This window comes from Brachyistius frenatus, unplaced genomic scaffold (assembly GCF_029030835.1).
Source record: "Brachyistius frenatus isolate BFR_SWC_R1_liver_20210118 unplaced genomic scaffold, ASM2903083v1 Contig_80, whole genome shotgun sequence".
NCBI classification, from domain to species: Eukaryota; Metazoa; Chordata; class Actinopteri; family Embiotocidae; genus Brachyistius; species Brachyistius frenatus.
Window position 1 is genome coordinate 1,619,967 of NW_027210679.1, and position 20,805 is coordinate 1,640,771.

The 20,805-nt window shown below is 45.4% G+C and overlaps 1 protein-coding gene across 1 annotated transcript in view; it reads left to right on the top strand.

Annotated features, from left to right (window-relative positions):
- Nucleotides 1-1,115: 1,115 nt before the first annotated feature.
- The window catches only part of mybpc2a (myosin binding protein Ca), a 41,796-nt gene continuing 22,106 nt past the window's right edge, over nt 1,116-20,805 (top strand). Inside the window, exons 1-5 of the mRNA XM_069708972.1 lie at nt 1,116-1,173; nt 19,734-19,817; nt 19,937-20,085; nt 20,267-20,384; nt 20,646-20,694. Coding sequence (XP_069565073.1) covers nt 1,152-1,173; nt 19,734-19,817; nt 19,937-20,085; nt 20,267-20,384; nt 20,646-20,694 — 422 coding nt within the window. The 5' untranslated portion in view covers nt 1,116-1,151. The remainder of the gene's footprint in view (nt 1,174-19,733; nt 19,818-19,936; nt 20,086-20,266; nt 20,385-20,645; nt 20,695-20,805) is intronic.

A 20,805-nucleotide genomic window follows, 5' to 3' on the forward strand; every position in this document is an offset into this window, starting at 1 on the left:
AGTTCAAAATCAACTGCCACCTCGAGGTTACTGATACACCAAGCGCCGACTCGTCAGCCGTCGGTTTGTGAGCGTTACGACGCCTCCGATTCAGATTCTGTCCGTCACCACTTCCACCAGCCTGCGCGTTGTTGTCATGGCAACACTGTCGCAAGGTACACGCGCCCCCAGCGTAGCTGCGAGTCGACAAAAAAAACCAAAAAGCTACCTGCCCAAAAAGGTCTACTTGCGCGAGAGGTCGTTACTTCGGAGGACGTCTCAGCGACCGCCGGGCCGCTCTTTCACTCCGCAGCTGAAGACTTCAGCCAACACTTGTTCCCCGAAGTAAAACACATGCTGAGCACGCATGATGCCGGCAGTTAACTCAACACGATGCATTTAATGACCGTCGGCGTGTTGCGTTGCAGAATGAAAGCGAGGCTCTTTGGGCAGATCGCGTTTGATCGGTATGAAGATCCCCCGTCTATCGTTTCTCCATATTGACGCATCAGATCGTGACAGAAAGCAGAAGCGTGATTGCGACCCCAGAAACACCATTTCTGATCCGTCCTGATGGTTTCTGGTCTTTTCTGCGACAAATCCAAATCAAGTTTAGATATAAACAAAGTTCGGGTTCTTGGCGCGGAAAGTGTCTCCCGTGTTTTCAGCTCGCTCTCTCACGCCCTTCCCCGGCGAATAACGCCGAAACGTATCGGCAGAGTTCGGCCGCCGCAGCATCCCCGAGCGAAGCTGTCAATCACGGCCGATTAGCATCGGTCACTTCGTTAATGTTCGGCCTCCGGCGCCTCACGAGTTAATCAGCCGGCGACTTCTCCCGAGGGCCGGACTTTTCTTCTTATGGCTTCGAACCGGTTTTACCGCTCACGGCGTCTTCCTTCTGCTCCTCAACGCCCCCCCTCCACCCCACCACCCCTCCACCCCCCGCAGATCCTGCCAAGGTTTCAAGTAACCACCGTTGTCACTCTCGTCCCCCCTTGTTGAGGGGTGTGTGTGTGTGTGTGTGTGTGTCTTGGAGAGGGAGGGATGGGGGAGGAGGGGAGGCGGAGGTTTGGCGGAGGTCATAAAAAGGGGATGAAGGATAAAATGCGGGCAGATTTACTCACAAGCAGGGAGGAGGACGCGTTCAGAGGAATCACTGCAGACAGACAGACATGCCTGAGCCCCAGAAGCCAGGTAAGCCGGTCCATCCCGCCGGATTATTATAGGAAACTCACAGATTAGAAATAAAGAATAAAAAGTGTAAAATTTAAATGTTCAGATGTGTTAAAAACAAAAAAAAACAAAAAACAAACAAACAAAACAAGGACAAACTGTTAACTCGTTCTTCAGTGTTGGATAAATGAGGCTGTTACTGCGTTACTGCATCATGATGCATCCCAGCTGAGCTTTTAGAAGTTCATTAGCAGTTTATTAGTCCACCTGTAATAAAGCAACACAATCAAAACTCTTCAGGGGAAACCATGTCAAGATTGTTCTTTTTACTATTTTACCCCCTCCCCTCCTCCTCCTCCCTCCCGCCAATAAAAAAAAAAAAACCAACCTCTGATGAAGACAGGATTTGCGAAAGCTGTTGAGCAGCAGTAATCTGTGGTACGAGTCGTGGCTTTCATTAGCTGGTGTCTTTAATCTGCTGCTCTCTCTTTCCGTCACAATGTTCTCGAGGAAAGTATTGTTCAACAATTGAGGGCAGAAACGGCAAAGATCACAGACACGTTATTACAGATTAACATATTTATCATGTTTTCAGGGTGAAATATGATCGTTTGTACTTCTCTCTTATTTCATTAGATATTTCAAAATAAAATGATGGCGTCGAGAGGCGAGCCGTTAACGGTCGCGATCGCGGATGTCAGTCGCTCTTAAGGGGGGGGACAAATGTGTTGAGTGTGGGGAGGGGGGGGCGTAGGAGGGGGAGTGGGGTTGGGTTGGGGTTGGGTTATCCTCTCGGGCTTCATTAAGTCGATGAAAGCAGGAATGCTGAAGGGGCAAAAGTCGGCACACTTACGGAGACGTTTTTAATGTTCAAGGTTAGAAGTGAAGAAATCTCTCGTTACGCGTGATCAAAGAGACGAAGTGTGTTTGCTTTGTGTTGATATCTCAATATATTATTATTATTATTATTATTTCGCCGATGAGGTGAAATCTCAGACTCGTCCCGTTTTCATTCTCCTGTCACGCAGTAATTCCATCCCTGCGTTTCATTATATCTCGCCAATGTGTCGCCCGATCCGCAGCGCTGACATCACACATATTAAGTTCCTAACACCACATTACTGTCTTCTCTCGGGCCTCCTCTTGTTCTTGTGTTTCCACCCGTCCCCGAAATCGCTTGCCCCTCTCTTGAACTTCATCGTGCTCTCTCAGCTTTGGTTCCCCCCTCCCGCCCCTCCCGCCGCCTGTCGCTCAGCCGGTGACAGCTTCATGATGTGACTCGCCCGCTGGCGTCTTGCTCTCTGCCGCCCCGGGACTCTAGAAGCCGAGGCGATCAAGGAGGAAGCACGCATCCCAATAAACAGCCACAAGAATAGTCCCGAGGCTTCGTGGAACCCGGTAGAGACACCTCTGGAGACGGGGCGGGGGGGGGGCGGCGAGTTTACACTTTATTAGACCCAACTTTTTAATTACCGGTTGAACTGGCAGCGGCCAGCGTCTCTAATCCAGACGCGCCTCCTTCTTCTGAATTCGATTAACGTGTCTGGAAGAAGATGTTGATGTTCCCGACGGCCTCATCGTTCCCGTCCGTCACGGCCGTCAACGGCGTTGCTGTTGCCGAGCAACGGCGTTCTCATGACCTAAACCCACTTGAACGCCGATCACACGGCGCACACGACTCCCCCCGTGTTGTAACCACGAGGCCGCGCACGTCCTGATTATTTTAAATTGGCACCTTTTTCAAAGCAGGAAAATATGGCCGACTTGTGTAACGACGCCGAGGCGCTTGGCGCCCGCTCGGACTTCTTAAAGTGACTTCTGATGCTCCTCGGGACAATTTTAAACAACGAAGCGGCCTTTCATTTATACGAGCCGTGTTACCGTGGAAACGCGACTCTCAGTTCTGCGTTAGCCTGGGAGAAGAGCGGCTCCTGAAGATTTCCCGAAGCTGCGTATCAACGAGCGTCTCAGGCCGGTGCCACGTCCCGGTTTTATACCGCCAGATGTTTTTTGCCTTTTGCATTTAAAAGATTATTAATATATATTTTTTTTTACATGTAATTGTAACAGTTTTTTTCTGAATTGCGAAACATTTTCTGCTTGAATTTCAATGACTAGAATTCATACAACAAGAGCTCGGCAGCTTTGCGAAGCAGATGAGCCGATGTCTCGCCACTGGCTTTAATTTAAGCCGAGAAAAGTAAGCTTCAGTAAAACTTACATAGATGTGAGAGGCGGACTCGGGACATCTTCGAGGTCCACCTCCTTGTTTTTTTTTGCATAGTCGCAGTTATTTAGTGGAAGGTTAAACCCTGCTGTCACCCCTGTAGGCTGCAGGGTAGAAGGAGGCTTAGACGACCCCTCCCACCCGTCTCAGTGGGTCCAGTGTAGCGTTACCTCATACCGAGGCCGTCATCGAGTTCCCACAGGTATGCACCGGCCGCTTGATGGATTACAGACAGATGGAGGGCCGAGCAACTGCGCCGCGAGCTCCCACAAAGAGAGCGTGAGAAGTTATCCGAGCCCCGATGTATCGTTAACAAAGGCTCTCTAAACGCGAGCCGAGCGCCGCGATGCGCGGAGGATCCGCACCAAGAATTTACCCACGTTTTTTTTTTTCTTCTTTTCCGAAAAGCTTCCTCTTGCGATCTCCGACGAGGCCGCGGCCTCTCTGGAAGCGCGCTGGAAGACAAAAAGGAAATGAATGGAAAAGCTGAAGTGGATGACAGCTTAATGCGCTGCTTAAAGCCGCCTTTGTTTACCGAACACCACAGATTCCTCATCCCTAAATTAGAATTGCATTTAGCGATTGTTTTCTTATGTTGAGGCCGCTTTACTTGCATAATGACAATTCATTCAGATTGTCAGGAGAGCTTACAGCAGCGCTATAAAATCTAATCTTCGGCTTCGCACGCCTCCTTTTATTCCTCTTTCAACTCTATTACCAAATCCTTCCCGTTCTCCTCCCTTGTTCTGCCATAAATCTTCATTCTCACACATGGCGAAGAGGCGGGAGGGGGTGGGGTTTTGGGGTGGTGGTGGTGGTGGTGGGGGGGATCCAAACAAGTCATAATTCTTATCATCATCACCATAACCCGGCGTTATGGACTCTCACGCGGCCTCCGCGGGCGCGGCGCGGCGAATCCCTCGGCAGCTTCAGGCCCTTCGTGGAAACGTCTCCGTGAAGGTTCTTGGTTTTTCTGAGCTCGAGATGATGAAGCGATAATAAAGCGGCGCATAAATCACACGCCAGCTCTGGAGGAAAGAGGACGGCGGAGGAACCCGACCGAACCGCCGATCGTCCTCGGTCTTCGGCCAATGTGACAGCTCTCGGCTGACACCTTCGATATTATAATTTTTTTTTTTTTTGGTCACATCAGTCTACTGTCATGGAGGAGCGTTTGAGAGGCTGGTGGCGGTAAATTAAAGGCGGATTTCTGTTGCCTGTTTTTCATAAACAGCAAGTTGTGAAGTGAGTTCATCACAGTTCGTCACCCGAAACCAATAAACTCGTCACAAAAAGATCTACAATGACGAGTTTCACCAGTCATCTGTAATGAATCAACCATTTCTCATTGTCTTGAAAGCAATAATCATAATCTACGTTTGATTAATTATGATCAATACAAAACGTGATAATTAAGATATATTGTAAATGGTTTGAGCCACGTAAGATAGAGGACACAGTCTGAAGGAGACTGGGTTCAGGAGAAAGAAAAATCCTTTAAAATATTAAAAATATTCCTTTTTTATTCTTCCTCTGACTAGCTGAATCTCAGCAGCCAAAAACAAAAAGTAGGTCATCCAAATTTGCAAAGACCTCTCCTGTTTTACAGCTCGGTTAAAAATGCGAGTTCCTGTTCAGCAGGCAGAAGAAAAAAACCTGCTTTTATTTAGAAGAAAAGTGACACTTCATGAATCCAAATCAACAACCGCTGGAAGTAGTTTCTGTGCATCAGAAAAGCTCGGAGACCAACGTAAAAATAAAATCCGACGTAAAATAACAATAAAATCAATCTGCCCCACGAGAGCTGTAACTCATCTTCAGTTTACATTTCAAATACATTTTTGGCCACACTTTGCCGCTTATTTTTATTCCTCGTGCCAGTGAAACAAAAGATCTTTTTTTTTTTAAATTTGAAGGTGACCTAATTTAAATCTGTGTCAGGAAACGGATTTCACAGAAAGCCGCGCTGCTTATTATTTTCCGGCCTGAGCAATCGCTGGAATTACTGGAATATCTGCTGTCTTTGATGCCCCCCCCCCCCCCCCCAAAAAAAAAAAAGCCCGTCACAAAGCAACTCTTTAGCTGCCACTCCGGATTCATCCCGTTCAGCCTTCCCCTCCTCCTCCGACGGGGCGACGCTCCGTTCAGCGCGCCGTACAGCTGCGAGGAAGATCATCAACGCTGTCAAATTATCTTGGCAAATGATTGAGTGATGGGGAGTGATGGGGAGGGCAGAGGCTTAAGTGTACCCTGATTCTGCCGACAGCGCCGACCTCCATCCTCGTCATAAAACGGTGAAACTCCATCAGGCACGCTCTGACCCCCCCCCCCCACAGCGTGGATGCCAGCCAAGTGCCAATAATAACCATTGATACCCACCCACACGCTCCCATTTATAAATAGACTATTTGAATATTAATCTTCTTCCTAAACCCTCCCCCTCCTTTTGCCCCCCCCCTTGCCGCCGCCGATATTCTGCGTTCAGATATATATTTGAATATCGTGCAAACACAACGCCGCCCTCCGTCACGTGGTTCCAATACCAATTTTTTTTGGTGTTGCGTTACCAGTGATGGTGACATTATTGGAGTTACTTTTTCAGACTTTAGAAAGTGACAATCGGACCAATGGATGCTCCTCTAAAACGAATCCTCTTAGGACTTTTTCTTTCGTTTATCGCAACCTCAAAAAGAAAAACCAAGACGACACGACAGCGGAGTGGTTAACGATTACCGGTTTTGACACCAAAGTGTGTAATAGATCCGTCAGTCTGTCTCAGAGTCACGTTTTGCCTCGTGAAAAACCACGTGGTCAGTTAGACTGCATATAAAAGTGGACGTCGCTTCCAGGTCAGAAAAGTGAGGCCAATACGGAAGTAGTCATTAAGTGCAATACCACCGAGGTCCACTAGAGGCCGGCTCCAAAAAGCCTCCGGCTCCGTAGACTCCCATTCAACTTCTCTCGTTAAATACAAAGTCAATAATTGTTTTTAACAAGTCGTTATCGTGTCATCTGTCGTTCCCTTTTTTTTCTTTTTTTTTCTCTTTCTGAAAGTCCATCTGAAAAAAACAAAACCCCGTCCTTATTTAAATATTCGGTCACGGTTGGTTGTCAAAGTGGCTCTCGGAGGAAAAAGGACAGAGACTCCTGGTGTAGACGATGTCAGCAGTAAGTTCCCGGTTGTATTCCTAACCGGGCAGACCTTCACTTCAAGTCATTCCTCTGCTCTGTTTCCCAACATTTTTTAACAAAGGGTGAAAATGCTGAAAAAAATTGCCCATAAAGAAAAGAGAGAGAGAGAGAGAGAGAGAGAGAGAGAGAGAGAGAGAGACACCATCTGAATATCAACTCTAAAATCTCAAAGTCGATTCTACTTCTGTGGAAATCAGTCTTCCTCAGATGAGAGAATCAACTTTTATAGACTATAGACACACTGACGTGAGATTTGTCTGATGTCGTCACGATGCACAGATGGCGCGATTGAGATCTGAACAGTTTTTTTTTTTAAAGTCTACCTTTCTAGGGTTGGGAGGGGGGTGAGGGGTTGGGGCGGGGCTCTCTTCAGTCAGATTCTCTGATTTGCCATCCCTTTCAAAAATAACCCTTTTCCATCTTAAGGAAACGTCACGTCTCACGAAGGACACAAATAACGCACGGATGTATCATGAGATGCATTACGAGAAAGATCCTTTGGCTCCGGGACTTTGAGGTTTCACTTGAACCGGTTCGCCTGCATGAGCAAGTCTCGACTCCAAGAAGTAAACTTATCACTGCAACAGGCTGCTCGTTGGATCCGTTGTATATACATTTACAGCGCTGACAGACACACGTGGAAACGCGAGCTCACAGTCCGTCCCCCCCCCCCCCGACACGCTCGTCCGGCGCGACGGGTATCGTTGTGTAAAAGGGCACCGGGCTGCGTTAACCGAGTCTGAGCGGTGGGAATATGTTACCACCAACTGGCGACGGGCTCCCTCAGAGAGAGGCCGCGGCGGCCCCGGTCTCTAGTTAACACTTCTACTGTTGTCATAGCTTACGGTTGTAGACCTGCTAAAGTGACTGCGTGCATTCGGCAGTCCTCCACCTTCAAACGACACCACATGCGAGGGAGCCTCCTCCCGCGGCGGCGGCGGCGGCTGCGGCTGCTTCGGTTCCCCGAGTTCTTAAAGCGACAGCTGCTCGGTATCTGCCGTCAAAACACACTTTCAGACTAAATGCATGAGGAAAGTACGCGCCCCCTCCCTCGCCTTTTTTTTTTTAGGGCTTTGTTCAGCGACGACAGAGAGAAAGATTTCAAGATTCAAATGTTTGGCTTGGCCTGACTCCTTTGGCTTAACTGCCTGAACAAGCCGGAGACGTAAGGCAGCAGGAAGACGGGGAAATGTCAAGAGAGATTAACGAAGTGAATTCCACAGAGGTTACCCTTCAAAAGCAAAACGGCGAGCGCAAGAGAGACAGAGAGAGAGAGACTGTGTTGAGGATGAGCACAGCAATGTTCATCTACTTACCGTTTATCAGAATTATAAAGAGTTACTCTTATTTGTTTTCCGGTTGCATCACAAAAACAGCACAGAAACATCCCGGTTGTTGCTCCTCATTGTAAAATCTCGAGCATGTTAATGGATAAATCAAGGTCTGCTCTTGCTGTATGTGATATTATATCTAATAACATAATAGAAGAAATAGTAATAAAATAAAAAACCTGCGAGTTCCTGAACTGTCTAAAGAGACATTCTTTCTGGTGCTGTTGGTTTCACGTCCTATAAAGAGTGCATTAGCAGTGGAAGCTAATAGTTGGCAATAGTGGCGGGCGGCTCACTAGCCGAGTATCAATATTGATATTAAATCTTGTTTTGAAGCCAGTATCGATGGGATCGATGAAATAGGAAAAACGGATCTGTCTCGAGTTAGATCACACGCTTCTCTGCCTCAAAAATACAAAACAAGTCACCGAATTGTTATTTTTGTCGTTTGACCCTGGTTTTACTTGTCAATCTATTTTTTTTTTTTTTTTGTAACGCCAACCCTGTAATCCCAAGGCTGATCAAAAAAAGGGACACCACCCATAAAAACCCCAAAGCTTATCGTCAGAAAATCCAAGGAAAACAGCAAATTAGCAGGCGACAGCCGTAACCGGAGACGCAATGTTTTCGTGTTGTTTATCTGTCCAACCAGTTCCTCTAAAAGCAATATCTCTACAATGCCTTGAGGCAATTTCTTCAAATTTGGCACACACGTTAACTAGGACTCAAGAATGAACTGATGAGATTTTGGAGATGAAAAGTCAAAGGTCACTCCTACCTCACGTCGACTTGTGCGTGCAATGTTTTGGGGATTTCTTCAAATGCTTAAGGTTGAACTCGACAGACTCCATTTTGGTGGTCAAATTTGGCACAAACGTTCACTCGGACTCGAGGTTGAGCCGAGTAGATTTGAGGGGTCAAAAGGTCGTAGATCATCGGTCAAGGGTCCCTATGAGACATTTCACACAAGTGTCTGATGGGATATAATGGCAAAAAGAGCCATTATTCCGCACCACAACTCAGGAACAATATGTAGGTTTTGTATTCAGATCTCGTTTCCGCTGCTTCCAGGTGACCAAAAAAAATTAAGTTATTGCAGATTTAATAAAATGCAAAGAACTTAGTTCTACTTCACAAATGGTACAACAACCAAATCACAAAACGACACCGCTTCAAAGCACAAAATTGTGAATTAAATACGTAAACCTGCTATATATGGAAGATTACATGGCTTTTGGTGAATGCTTATCTTTTAATCAGCTTGATAAGTCAGGCGTGTAAGCGCTTTTAGTATCTATGGTCAGAAATACATCACCTGGCAATGTTAGTGCTTCGCTCCACTAACTAACCTGAAAATCCCCTCTACGTATCGACTTCTGCTATATTACAAAATCAGTTTATGGCCAGAGCGATATTATCAGGTGTTAAAGTATCCAAGAGTTTAAAATTATATTAGCGATAAGCTTTTGGAAATAAAAACGGTCTATAATTATGACTGCAGAGAGTATCAAAGTAATGAGTGTATTTTAAGGAAGTATTGACAGTTGCAGGGTCAGCGAAAACCAAGTAAATAAAATCCCGTGTCAACAAGCAACCGCACATGGTATTCGTTAAATATAAACGGTGTAGCTTATGTCTCATCTCCTCCTCTGAAGAACCCAATCCTCCAGCTCCTTGACCCCGGTTGGCCCGGCTCATTGTTCTTCTCTCTCCCAGTTTTAGCCGGGTACTTCCTGCTCTCCATTCTGCTCAGCCCCCAGAAGAGGAGAGGAATCAGATTAAAGTAGGACAAAGAAATTGTTGGGACGAGAAAGTGCTGAGACTGCGGATTTGCATTAAGCAAAAAAAAAAAAAAAAAAAAGGGAAGACGGAGCGGAGAGCGCAAAAAGAGACGTTATCCATTTAACGGATACCTGGAAGACACGGAAACAGACGTCTGTTGAGGGAACTTATCTAGGCCAGAGAGGAGCGTGGATGGTGACGAGAGCGAAGGTTGGATCAGTTGAGCATCACCTGCAGGATTAGCGCAGGCGGTTGAAGTCGGGCTTGGTTGCGACTTAGCGTCTTTTGCGGGGCGGGACAGACGGAGATGCGACGGGAGGAAAGCGCTAACACCAACGGGAGGGAAGATCCCGTGACGCGGCCTGAAGGAGAAACAGGTCACTCATGGATAATTACAGGAGGATAAAATCGTCTTTTGGTTGTAAAAATACACCCACCTTATCGGCCTGGATCGCACAGCGGCGCTACGACAGAGAACAATGTCACTAACCTCCACTAATTGAGATGCTGCAGATTTGCCGCATCTCCCCGAATTAAATATGATCGTCGGGTATGGGGTTACAGTCTGCCCTTCTTTTCTTAAAGCAGAGTGCAGCTTCCTGTCCTCCCCAAGTACAACCAGCCCTGCTGGAGTTCAGCTCTAAGGATAGATTGGGCTGTCGTGCAGTTCAACCTCTGAGGTCCAAACTGAAATATCTCGACTATCCCGAATATCTCAGGCGATCTCGGGTCAAGAAACTTTGCGATTCTCTACTTTTCCTCCGGAAGATGGAGAGTGAAATATCTGGACAACTATCGGATGCGACGGCGCAAAATGAGGTACAAATATTCATTGTGACCCGCTGAGTCTCCCTTTTGTCCCAATTTTCATTCATCCTTTGAAAGAAATGCGTCCATCCGCCCCCCGTTCTCGTGAACACGATATCTCTACAACGCCTTCAGGAAATTTCTTCAAGTTTGGCACAAAGGTTCCCCCGGCCTCTGAGATGAACCGAATAAATTTCGGTGGTCAAAAGATCAAAGTCCAAAGTCACTGTAACCCCACGTCTACCCGTTTTTACAATTTTTGGAGGGAATTTCGCCAAATTTACCCTAGGCGGTAATTACATTTTTTTGTTTGTTTTAATTAGATATTTTCTTTCGTGCGTTGTATAGTAAGATGAAAAAAAATGAAGTAAATATTTTAAATCTAAATCTTATATTTTTACTTGCTAAGTACCAAATCTACAAATGCCAAATTCAATGGTACTGAACCGTCATTTCCTATTTTTAAGAATTCAATCAGTGAATAAGCGGACAGCGCAAGATATTCAGAGAACTCTACAGCTATGCCGACTATGCTATTATTACCACCTCGGTGACTCGCTGGTCTGATACTGGAGATTCTTTGACTGATGTCGGTGTTATATTAATCTTTTAAAAGAAAAGCCCTGCTGGATATATTCTCCCTCTTTGTCTGTAGAACTGGTTCTTGTGTGGTCGACGTTGTATTTTGAGCATATTTTATGTGTATTATATGTATATGCTATTGCTGTAGACCTTTTTCTGGTTGCACAACTCTATCCAAACAAAAAGCAGCCACTGAATGTAATTTTAACTTATTAACTAATGAGCACAAATTACAAAACCGTCTCTTAAACAGACGGCCTCACAACTGCTTGACTTTTTATTTCCATCTTCCTTTGCCATCCCTTTGTAAACATGCATTCAGTGTGTCTTTTACATATCACACACTGTCCTTGTTTTTGCTGGGTATTCAAATTCAAATTGGTCTCTTTTTTTTTTCTCAGACATTTACCGCTCATTGCCACTCGGAGCTGCCAACACAAAATGCGCCTTGAACAGCTTTAAATATTTTCTCTGCGTGGTATTTTTGATGTTGCGTAATAATTTGCTTTGGATTTTTATTTTTTTTTCCCTCTAGACATCTGCGTAAATGTTTCACCTGGGACACACAGAAAAAAAACAACAACTCTCAAGCACTTGCCAGGTTCCCCAAGCTCACTGTAAGCTACCTAAAGGGGGGGGGGGGGGGGACAAAATAACTGATACAGAGCGAGGAAAGTTTGTAAATTAGAAATGAAAGGCGGATCTTAATAACGTGTATAAAAATCCCAGCGTAGTCAGCGGTGACCTTGACGGTCTAAAAATGATTTTGCAGAAACTCAATTTGCTGCACAAAGAATGTTGCTGGAAGTAGAAGAAAATGCACAATGATTGCCGCCATCTCCGTATCTTGCCTCCTCACGCTGAGCTGCATTGTAAAAAGATCTTGTATGTTCTGGTTTTTTTTAGTAGCCTACGGTGTTTCGTCGTCATATTTTCAAGTTTTCATTAAAGGAAAAGATCAGTTTGGAATATGAATTTGATTTATTTTTTCAAGCATCTCCAAGAAATTTACTCATCAAACCTGGTCTGTTTATTTTTTTGCAGTTCATCAGATTATTTTGTTTTTGTTCTCGAGAGTTTTCCAAAAAAATTTGGAGACTGCATTATTTTGCATCAGCCACAGTGACAAGAGTTTTCTGAATATCGTTCCCTCATATCTTGACACCGGTGAAGCAAAACTCTTATTTGAGATCCTATATTTTTGTGCAGCCGCTCCGCTGACGATAAATGAAGCCGTGACGGCGCATTCGCACGATGACGACTGAAACTTTTACATCTAAGGAAGCTCGACACGACCAGCTTTTAGTCAGGGAATGAATAATTTCACTTTTTTTGGTCTTTTAAAAAAAAAACTACAAATACACTAAAAACTTTTTTTTTTTTTTGAACACGACACTCTTCTTTGAGCAAATACTTTTTATTGTACTTACATGTTATGCTAACTGCTTGATTAGCATTCACGAGCAGTCTCTTTCATACGAAATGTTCCTCTCTGACACTGTAATATTCCTTTTAGAGTAGGAAGACACCAGCGGGACCGTTTAAAAAAAAACCCAAAAAAACCGTTCACTCGTCTTTGGTGAAATGGTTATATTATTAATCATAACAGTTACTCAATGCCCGGGTTGTGTCTCTCGGTTGACGATTGTTTCTCAAAAACAAAGAGATAAAAAGTCCCCGCTACCGAACATCAAGGTGTAACAGCGAAGGAAATACCGCAGCGATACCAAATCCGGCGACCAACTTTCCTCTGATTTACAGCAGAGACGCGGGATAGCCGGTTCACCGGGAACCTAAAGGAAGGTTGTCCCGCCTGGTGCGTCACAGATCCTCAAATTGAAGCGCTGAGAGCGGGACATTAACAGATTGCTGCTTGAAAAACAAACCTTTATCCAAAATAGAAGTGTTGCCTCCCCACCAGTGTGCCAGACATAGTGCGCCGGCCGCGATCGCGAGCCGAGCGCCAAGGCCGAAACCTTGATATCTAAGACCCGCTGGTAAGTAGGCTCATGGGACGCTTTGCAGCTCCAGTTGTGGCTTGTTGGTGGTGGTTCGAAGAGGGAAGGAAAAGGGGGGGTTTAAACATTTAAACGGCGACCCTAATGAGGGCGCAGACCTGCCAAATTATTGAAAACGGCGGTTAAAACGTGACTGCCTCTGTAGCTGAGTTATTACTGTGCAGCTGTGTGCGCTTTAGTTTGTCTGGCAGACAGAAATTCATACCTAATCTGCCATCTCATTAGACACCCTTGAGCTTCTTAAGTAACCCAGATCTGGGATCCTGGAACTTTGATGTACTTATCCTATCAAAAGCATTTTTGTCTTGAGGCCTGCCCCTTTCAGAATTTTTTTTTTAAGCCCAATTATTCCTCATGATCTCTGAAAAAAAAAAAAAAAAGTACTTATATTTATCTCGGCTCCGCTGTGTCTGTAAACCGTGGCTCATTTAAATGGTGCGCTACTCCCCTGCTCAAATCCAATATTCCCTCTTTCTGCCAGAGGCGAACCCTACGGAAAATCGAGAAGGTGCAACAAAAAGGCACGGCTCCCCGAGTGTAGTTTCCCTGTGCGGCGGCGGCGGGGTACTTCTCAATCTGTGTTTATGTTATTAAAATGAAACTGTTTATTTAAAAGTGTATTTTTTTTTGTACGTGTTTATGTAAAAGGGTGTCTGATCTCTATTTCTGGAATATATATTTATATTTGGAAGAGCGCGTGTGTAGCTGAAAACTATCAGAAAGCACATTTATACACATTCATCATAAATGTATGATGGAGAATGATGGTTTACAACTCAGATAAACAGAGTGATAAACAAAGCCCCCCCTCCTCCTCCGCCCCCTCCAGTTATGTAAAGAAGTGATTATTAGTTATTGTCTCCGGAGGATACGGATCACAAGATGCGTCTCTTGAAGCAGTTTAGCGAGTCTCAGGCTCTTAAAGCCGTGACTATCCACAACGCTCCGCTGCTGCTGGTGTTGCTCGATATGAAATAATGAGGATGTACAAATTAAATTACATAATTGTTGTTTAATTGCAGCAGCCGAGGGCGATAAGGCTGCAGCAGCCCCTGCTGGTTACTGCCTTCACGACATCTAATCTGGGCCCACAAGCTGTGCTCCAGTCATCCAATTTATTGCATACAGTAATCTGCTCCTTTACAGTTCACTGGAATTACGGCTGAAAAACAAATATTTTCATATAAAAGCCTCTCTGTTTAATTTTCTGATACGCTTTCGTCTTTTCTCTCATTTCAGACACGAAGGGTAAGAAACAAACACACACACACACACACACACACACAGTGTTGGTTTTGTCTACGTGTCCCCTTGATGTAACTGTCCGTAGATCCCCATCCTCACCATCCTCTTCATCCTCACCCTCGTCATCCTCACCGTCATCACCATCGCCAAAATATCGTTTCTTTTCCGCTCGTTCAGACCAGCCGGAGGAGGAGGAGGAGGGTAAGAAACTCCGAGATGAAAGAAACACAGAAGCGGTTGAGCTTCTGTGGTGATGGGACTTGAGCGTGGAGATGCATGACCCCCCACTGTGTCGCTGCCAGATGCATCACACACACACACACACACACACACACACACACACACACACACACACACACACACACACACACACACACACACACAATACTCTTTTATTGGCACTAAATTATGAGTTTATTTTAAGCACCGCGGATGAAATAAGGTGTTAAAATCAGGGGCAGGTGTTGCATTTATGGGTCAGCGTCACACTGCTGCGTATGAGTGAGTCTCTGGATGTGTCTTTTACCTTTGGTGTAATTATTACTGCAAATTCATAAAGTTCATGCAAGTTAACAATTCATATTTGCCCCACAGCTACGACTGTAAAAGTTTCTTAAGAGCTATGCTACCGTAACGAATTTAAATCTAGACAACAGCGATTCAAAGTTGAATTAAATGCAAAAAGAGTGATTTATTAACCACCTCTTTTACCTTGTTTTTTTTATTTGTTTTTTTTTTTTATAGATGTGTTTTTTGTTTGCCATCATGTTTAAGATGTTAAAGAAAGCACTCATTAGCGACAACATCTGTTACGGTCCAAAATTTTGGTTTTGGGTGTCTGTCCCTTTGGCATCCAGCAGCAAAACGAAAGAACACGAGTACGATGCGTTCAATGGCGACGTGTTCACAAAGGCTCCGTTGTGATTAGAGCGACTGGCCGCCGCTCTCGCCGGCTCGCTGGCGGAAAGTCAAACCAAGCTTGTAATTGGGACACGAGTCGTCTCCAGAGACTATTTGTTGTTCACTTTTGTTAGAAACACTTTTAGACAAGTGGGTTTGAATTTGAGCAAAAATGGGTTTATTAGTTTGTCATTTTTTACTTTATTTTATTTCCATCAGAGCTTTCCTGGATGGTGAATTTTTGCTGATAAGTAAATGACAATCGGAGGTAAAATATTGTAGATAAAGTCCACATTTTTCAGCTTGAACCGATTTAAAAAAAAAAAAAAAGGTCAAATTTGATAATTACGTGTTTAAAGTAGCTATGGAAATATAATCCATGCAGTAGTTTGGTAGTTCGAGCGACTTTCCTCAGTTTCACTGGTTTAGATAGTTCAGTTTAGATCCGATGCCGGATGGATAAACGTATAAACTGAATCTTTGGAGACAATCATGTAGAATTACATAATGAGCTGCGATATTTCACCTTTTTGTTGTTGTTTTTGTTGCCGTATATTAACGTCGATAGATATTTCCTCCGCCAGCCGCCCATTAATAGCACAGTCGTAAAAAATAACGAGTCCCTTGGGAAGTGAAATGCTCTTTTGTCGTACGTTTATGCGAAGCAGCTATTTGCGTTTTGCACGTGCGCGGTTAAGAGTTCCCCTCGCTGACGTAAATGTCGGTTCGTATTACGGAGCAATAATTGAGAGGGCGTGAGTAAAAAAAAAAAAAAAAAAAGGAAAAGAAAAGTTGTACATGTTGCATGTGTGCAGCTTCTGTCACTCAAGATGAATTATTGCGTCGCTGAGTGATTAAATGTGTGCGGATATTGTCCGCTGCCGTTGAACGGTGGACACCAGGGGCCCGTTAATGGCCCGTAAATGGCCCCTCTGACTACGCGGCTCTGCTGTACTGAATATAACTCGGGTCCAGTCGCTCTACTGGAACTCTGGCGGGTCGATGGAAATGCGTTCGTTAAACACGGTTACATCGGATCCAGCTGTCAATCAGGATGCCCGTTTTTTTTTTTTTTTGCGGCGTTTATTCCCTTCGTTCAAAAACTCTTCAGTGACATCCGTTTGCTTACCGGCTTCGGGTCATCCGCGACTCGTCCCGCATCTAAAAACTAAATACGTCTGTACGCGGCCCGTCGGTGTGTTTTTTTTTTTTTTTTCATATCTCCGGTAACTTACGATATTTTCAGGACTGTCAACAACGAGCGGCGTCACGTTTTTCAACACACACACACACACAAACGCTCATTTTACATAACATATGCCGCTTTCATTGACGGTCACGCAGCCTGCTGCGGAGGACGAACGAGCTCTGGAGGTGTGCGTGCTTGCGCCCATTGTAGCTTTTACTCGTCCGTTAAATTAAAACGCGTCGATTTAACTCTGAAATCATCAATTAAAAACTCACGGCGACGCGTTATTCTGTCGCCGCGCGTTTGTAAGCGGGGATGCTTACGGCGCATTATACCCGCACTGCGACTCATTCGGCGCAGTTTATTTGCCTTCACCTGTGATTGTTCTGCATTAAGAGATGTTAACAGCCTGCATTTGCTTTGTCATCACCCATGTGTGTGTGTGTGTGTGTGTGTGTGTGTGTGTGTGTGTAGTTCCAGTCTGTCTGAAGATATTGTCTCCGTCAATAAGCTCACACATCGTCTTTAGTCCAATTTTTGTTGAGCGGCTTTTTCATGCGTAATCACACATGCTTCTGGAGACTGAAGACACCAGTGAGGCTCTGTGGGAAAATGTTTTAACCTATTATCGTCTCCATGACTAATTTCCATGTACCCTCCCCCCTCCCACCTCCCGTCTCCCCCCCAACGCCGAAACGCTTCCTCCCCCGAAGGATCGCTCTGGTGCTAGCCGTCGTTGCCGCTTCAGATCTCTGGGTTTTATTTTTTCAAAGAGGATACAGCCTCTGAGATTTTTCCGGACATTGAGTGCAATAACGCTCATCACTTTTATTTATGTCGCAAGCAAAAGTGACAAAGAAACAAAAAAAGCGCCTCGCGGGAAAACAGATAAAGGGATCTAAATCAAAAGGGTGAAAACAGCGCAAAGACGCAACTTAAAAGCGACTCGAGTCGCAGCGAATTCATGTGATAAACTGTCAGATGAAACAAGATGACGGTGAAAGAAGTAAATAAAGTACCAGATAACAGAAGACGCTTCTGACAGTCTCTTCCAATGAGGAGTCTTTCAAAGCGAGTCAAAGTCTAGTCGCTGTTAAGATTGCTTCCACCAAAGCATCCGAGTGAACGTTTGAGTTTTCTAAAAGTGAAATGAACTGACGAAGGCCTGGTTTATAAAAAAAAAAAAAAAAAAAGTTATATATCCCGCTGGATATATGTCATCTGTGTGTGTGACGTGCTGCTCTGTACTTACTGCTGCAATACTGAAGTGAAATAACACGGGGAAACAATCGAAAACGTCTTTTTGTCCCACAAACTAAAATCTTTACACAAATTTTGAAATCTGTTTTGAAGTTTTTTATTCAAAAGTAAAGCTGTTGTAGCGCAGATCTACACAAAGGCCTGAAGTACACTCTGATGACGCGTAACAATATTCTCCATAACATCTACTTGCTGTATATATTTTGAGCATATATATATATATATACATTTTTTTTTAGGATGGCCTATGTTTTTAAATCAGCATTGAACTATACCGCCATCTACTGGACTTTAAGGTTTACGCCGTTCGGCAGGCTAAATGCTGTATCTTTGCAACGTTAACGAAAGTGAATCCGTCCCGTGATTTGGGTCCCTTTCAAAATGCGATGGGACGTTTCCTGGCCTTGAGTTTTTGCCTAATTTTCCTTTGCAAAAAAAAAAGGTAAACATGAGGGATGTTGAAAAAGACTGAGAACATCTCTGCGGGAAAACAGCGCTCTCGACGCCGGCTATAAAATCATTTCATCTACTTTTTGGGGGAACAATCTCGTCATCCCTACGGCCCCGCCTGATCGTTCAAAAATACATCATGGGTCTAAAAACAGGGCGTGACATATCATAGTCCCATCAGGCTTTTTTCCAAAATTTTCGGACACCCGCTCCCCAAAGCCAAGGACAAGCGTGCGGAGGGTAAATGTCATGGAGGAAACTCATCCCGGCCGCCGCAGGTAACAGTGTAAGAGCGTAAACATTCAAAGCGGTTCCCCCCCCGGGCCCCGTTCCTGGATCCGTTTTACCCACTTAGCATTCCTCAGCAAACCTTTTAAATCATCCTGAACATCTGAACTTGGATCCGTCCTCAGGGGTACTTTTGATTAAAAGATCAAATTAGCCGAGCCCATAAAAGCAGCGAGGGAGAGGAAGAGGAAGAGGAGCCGACAAGCGTGGCTCTCTGGATTTGTGGAGGCGCATGACCTTATGTGACACCCCCCCCACCCACACCTTTAGCTCCATAAACCCCTCTTTTCCCTTTAAAAAAAAACAAAAAAACCTACAAGTAGTAGTCGGAGTGATTTTTGAACTGGATTGTTGAAGACGTAACTCATTAACAGCTGTGTTTCTTTTAAGGAGAAGAAACTGGGATTTGTTAATTGGAACCGGAGAGAGAAAGACGTGCAGGGGTTGTTTGGTTTTTTTTGGTGGGGTTTTTTTTTTTGGAGCGTGAGAGCACGTTGATTTAATGTGAGAGTTTTCTTCACCTGAAGTCGAGGTTATCGTCGGGCCAATTAACGCTGGTGTTGAACAGATACTGTACAGACCTGACTTCTTCCTCGCTCTCTCCCCCCCCCCTTTCCCCACCTCCTCCCCCTCCTCCCCCGATGCAGAGCTGCCTCCTGACGGTAAGAGAAATTGCGTTTCTGTAAAGCATATCAACTGACAAGCAAACACCTGACAAAAAAGGTTACGTCGATTCACTCGCAAAAGAAACAAGCGAGCGGATGAAAGCGGCTCATTTAAAAAAAAAAGAAGTTTTTATTCTTTTTTATTACTAAGATAAGACCGTAAAGCTTTTCAGCTTATGTTCTGCCGAGGTGGCAGATGATCGCAGAGAGTCAACTGTACTACGACGTCTTCAGAGGCGATCTGAGGAGTTGCTGTATTCCCTGTTGGCCAGTCTGCTCCAATGTCGCCCGCCGTCGTTTGTCTGAAGGTCCCGAAAGGTTTATTCCGCGAAACAGCTCAGGCATAACGCAAAAAACGGTTTAGACTCACAGAGAGAGACTGTTGCTCCGTCTCAGCGCTCAATAATCCCGCAAAAGACATAAAAACCTCTGAGTTTTTTTTTTTTTTTATCCTACAATTACACCATTTTCCCAAATGATCGTCAAATCATCAAATGGGCATTTTACCGAAGGAGTACAGACGGTTTGAGGGGTTTGCTTGGTCGCCTTTGTCTCCTGTTGTTTGTCTAAAATCTGTGCCGCTTCCGTCAGAGATCGTCTTTTCCTCGTTGTAATTTTGTCCTCCGTCCCGACCGCCCGTCACAGATGCTGCGCCGGGGGAAGGCGCTCAGCCGTCCGAGCCGACCGGCATTTTCGTGGCGAGTCCGGAGAGCGTCACGGCGACGAAAGGTCCGGTGAAGAAACGGCAACCCCCGAATCACATCCAAAAATGAAAAGGCCATTTTACCGCCAAATCACAGTTCGAGCATGGCCGATTAATCGCCGCGTCTCGTCTTCGTTCTCGGCAGGCAAGGACGTCACCTTTGTGGCGAAAGTCGACTCCTCGAAACTGACGAGGAAGCCGGTCATGAAGTGGCTGAAGGGGAAGTGGCTCGACCTGGGAAGCAAAGCTGGGAAGCACCTGCAGTTCAAAGAGTCCTACGACAGGAACACCAAGGTACGCGGTTGTTTCCAGGTGTCGCTATGACCTTTGACCTTCAGGAAGCTAACGACGGCTTTTTTGACGTCCCGAACCGATCTCTGGTCTAACCGCGCCTTTTGGGTTAGCACGTAGCGCGCATATATCATTTTCATTTAGTTGCATATCACCCCCCCCCCACCTCTCTCTCTCTTGTCAGATCTACACTTACCAGATGAGCATCATCAAATTGGTGGACGGAGACGCAGGTGGCTACCGCTGCGAGGTCACCGCCAAAGACAAGTGCGACAGCTGCACGTTCGAGGTCTCCGTGCAGGGTAAGGTCTGCGGGACGGACGCTTAATCACGTTATTCACATTATTGTCATCTTCCATTTGCCGCATCCGCCGTTCGCCGCGTAACCGGCTTTGTCAGCCAATAAAGTCGGCGAGTGCGATTGCACGTTGGGTTCCATCACTTAGCGGCCCGGCGAGGTCGCCGGGTCCTTTATTCCTTTTCCTTCGACCGCCCGAGCTCTCACCAGCCTTCCTCCTCCTTCTGTCCTCCTTCTGTCCTCCTTCTTTTTTTTTTTTTTGCAGCCGTGGAAGACGACCACGAGGACAACATCTTGGAGGCGTTTAAGCGATCGTGAGTGTCGGCGAATGGGGGAGGGAGGGAGGAGGGGGCGACTCAACGTGTCAGCCGTCACACTGTCTCCAATGTGTCTCCTCTGTACATCGCCGCCTGTGGGCGTCTTGT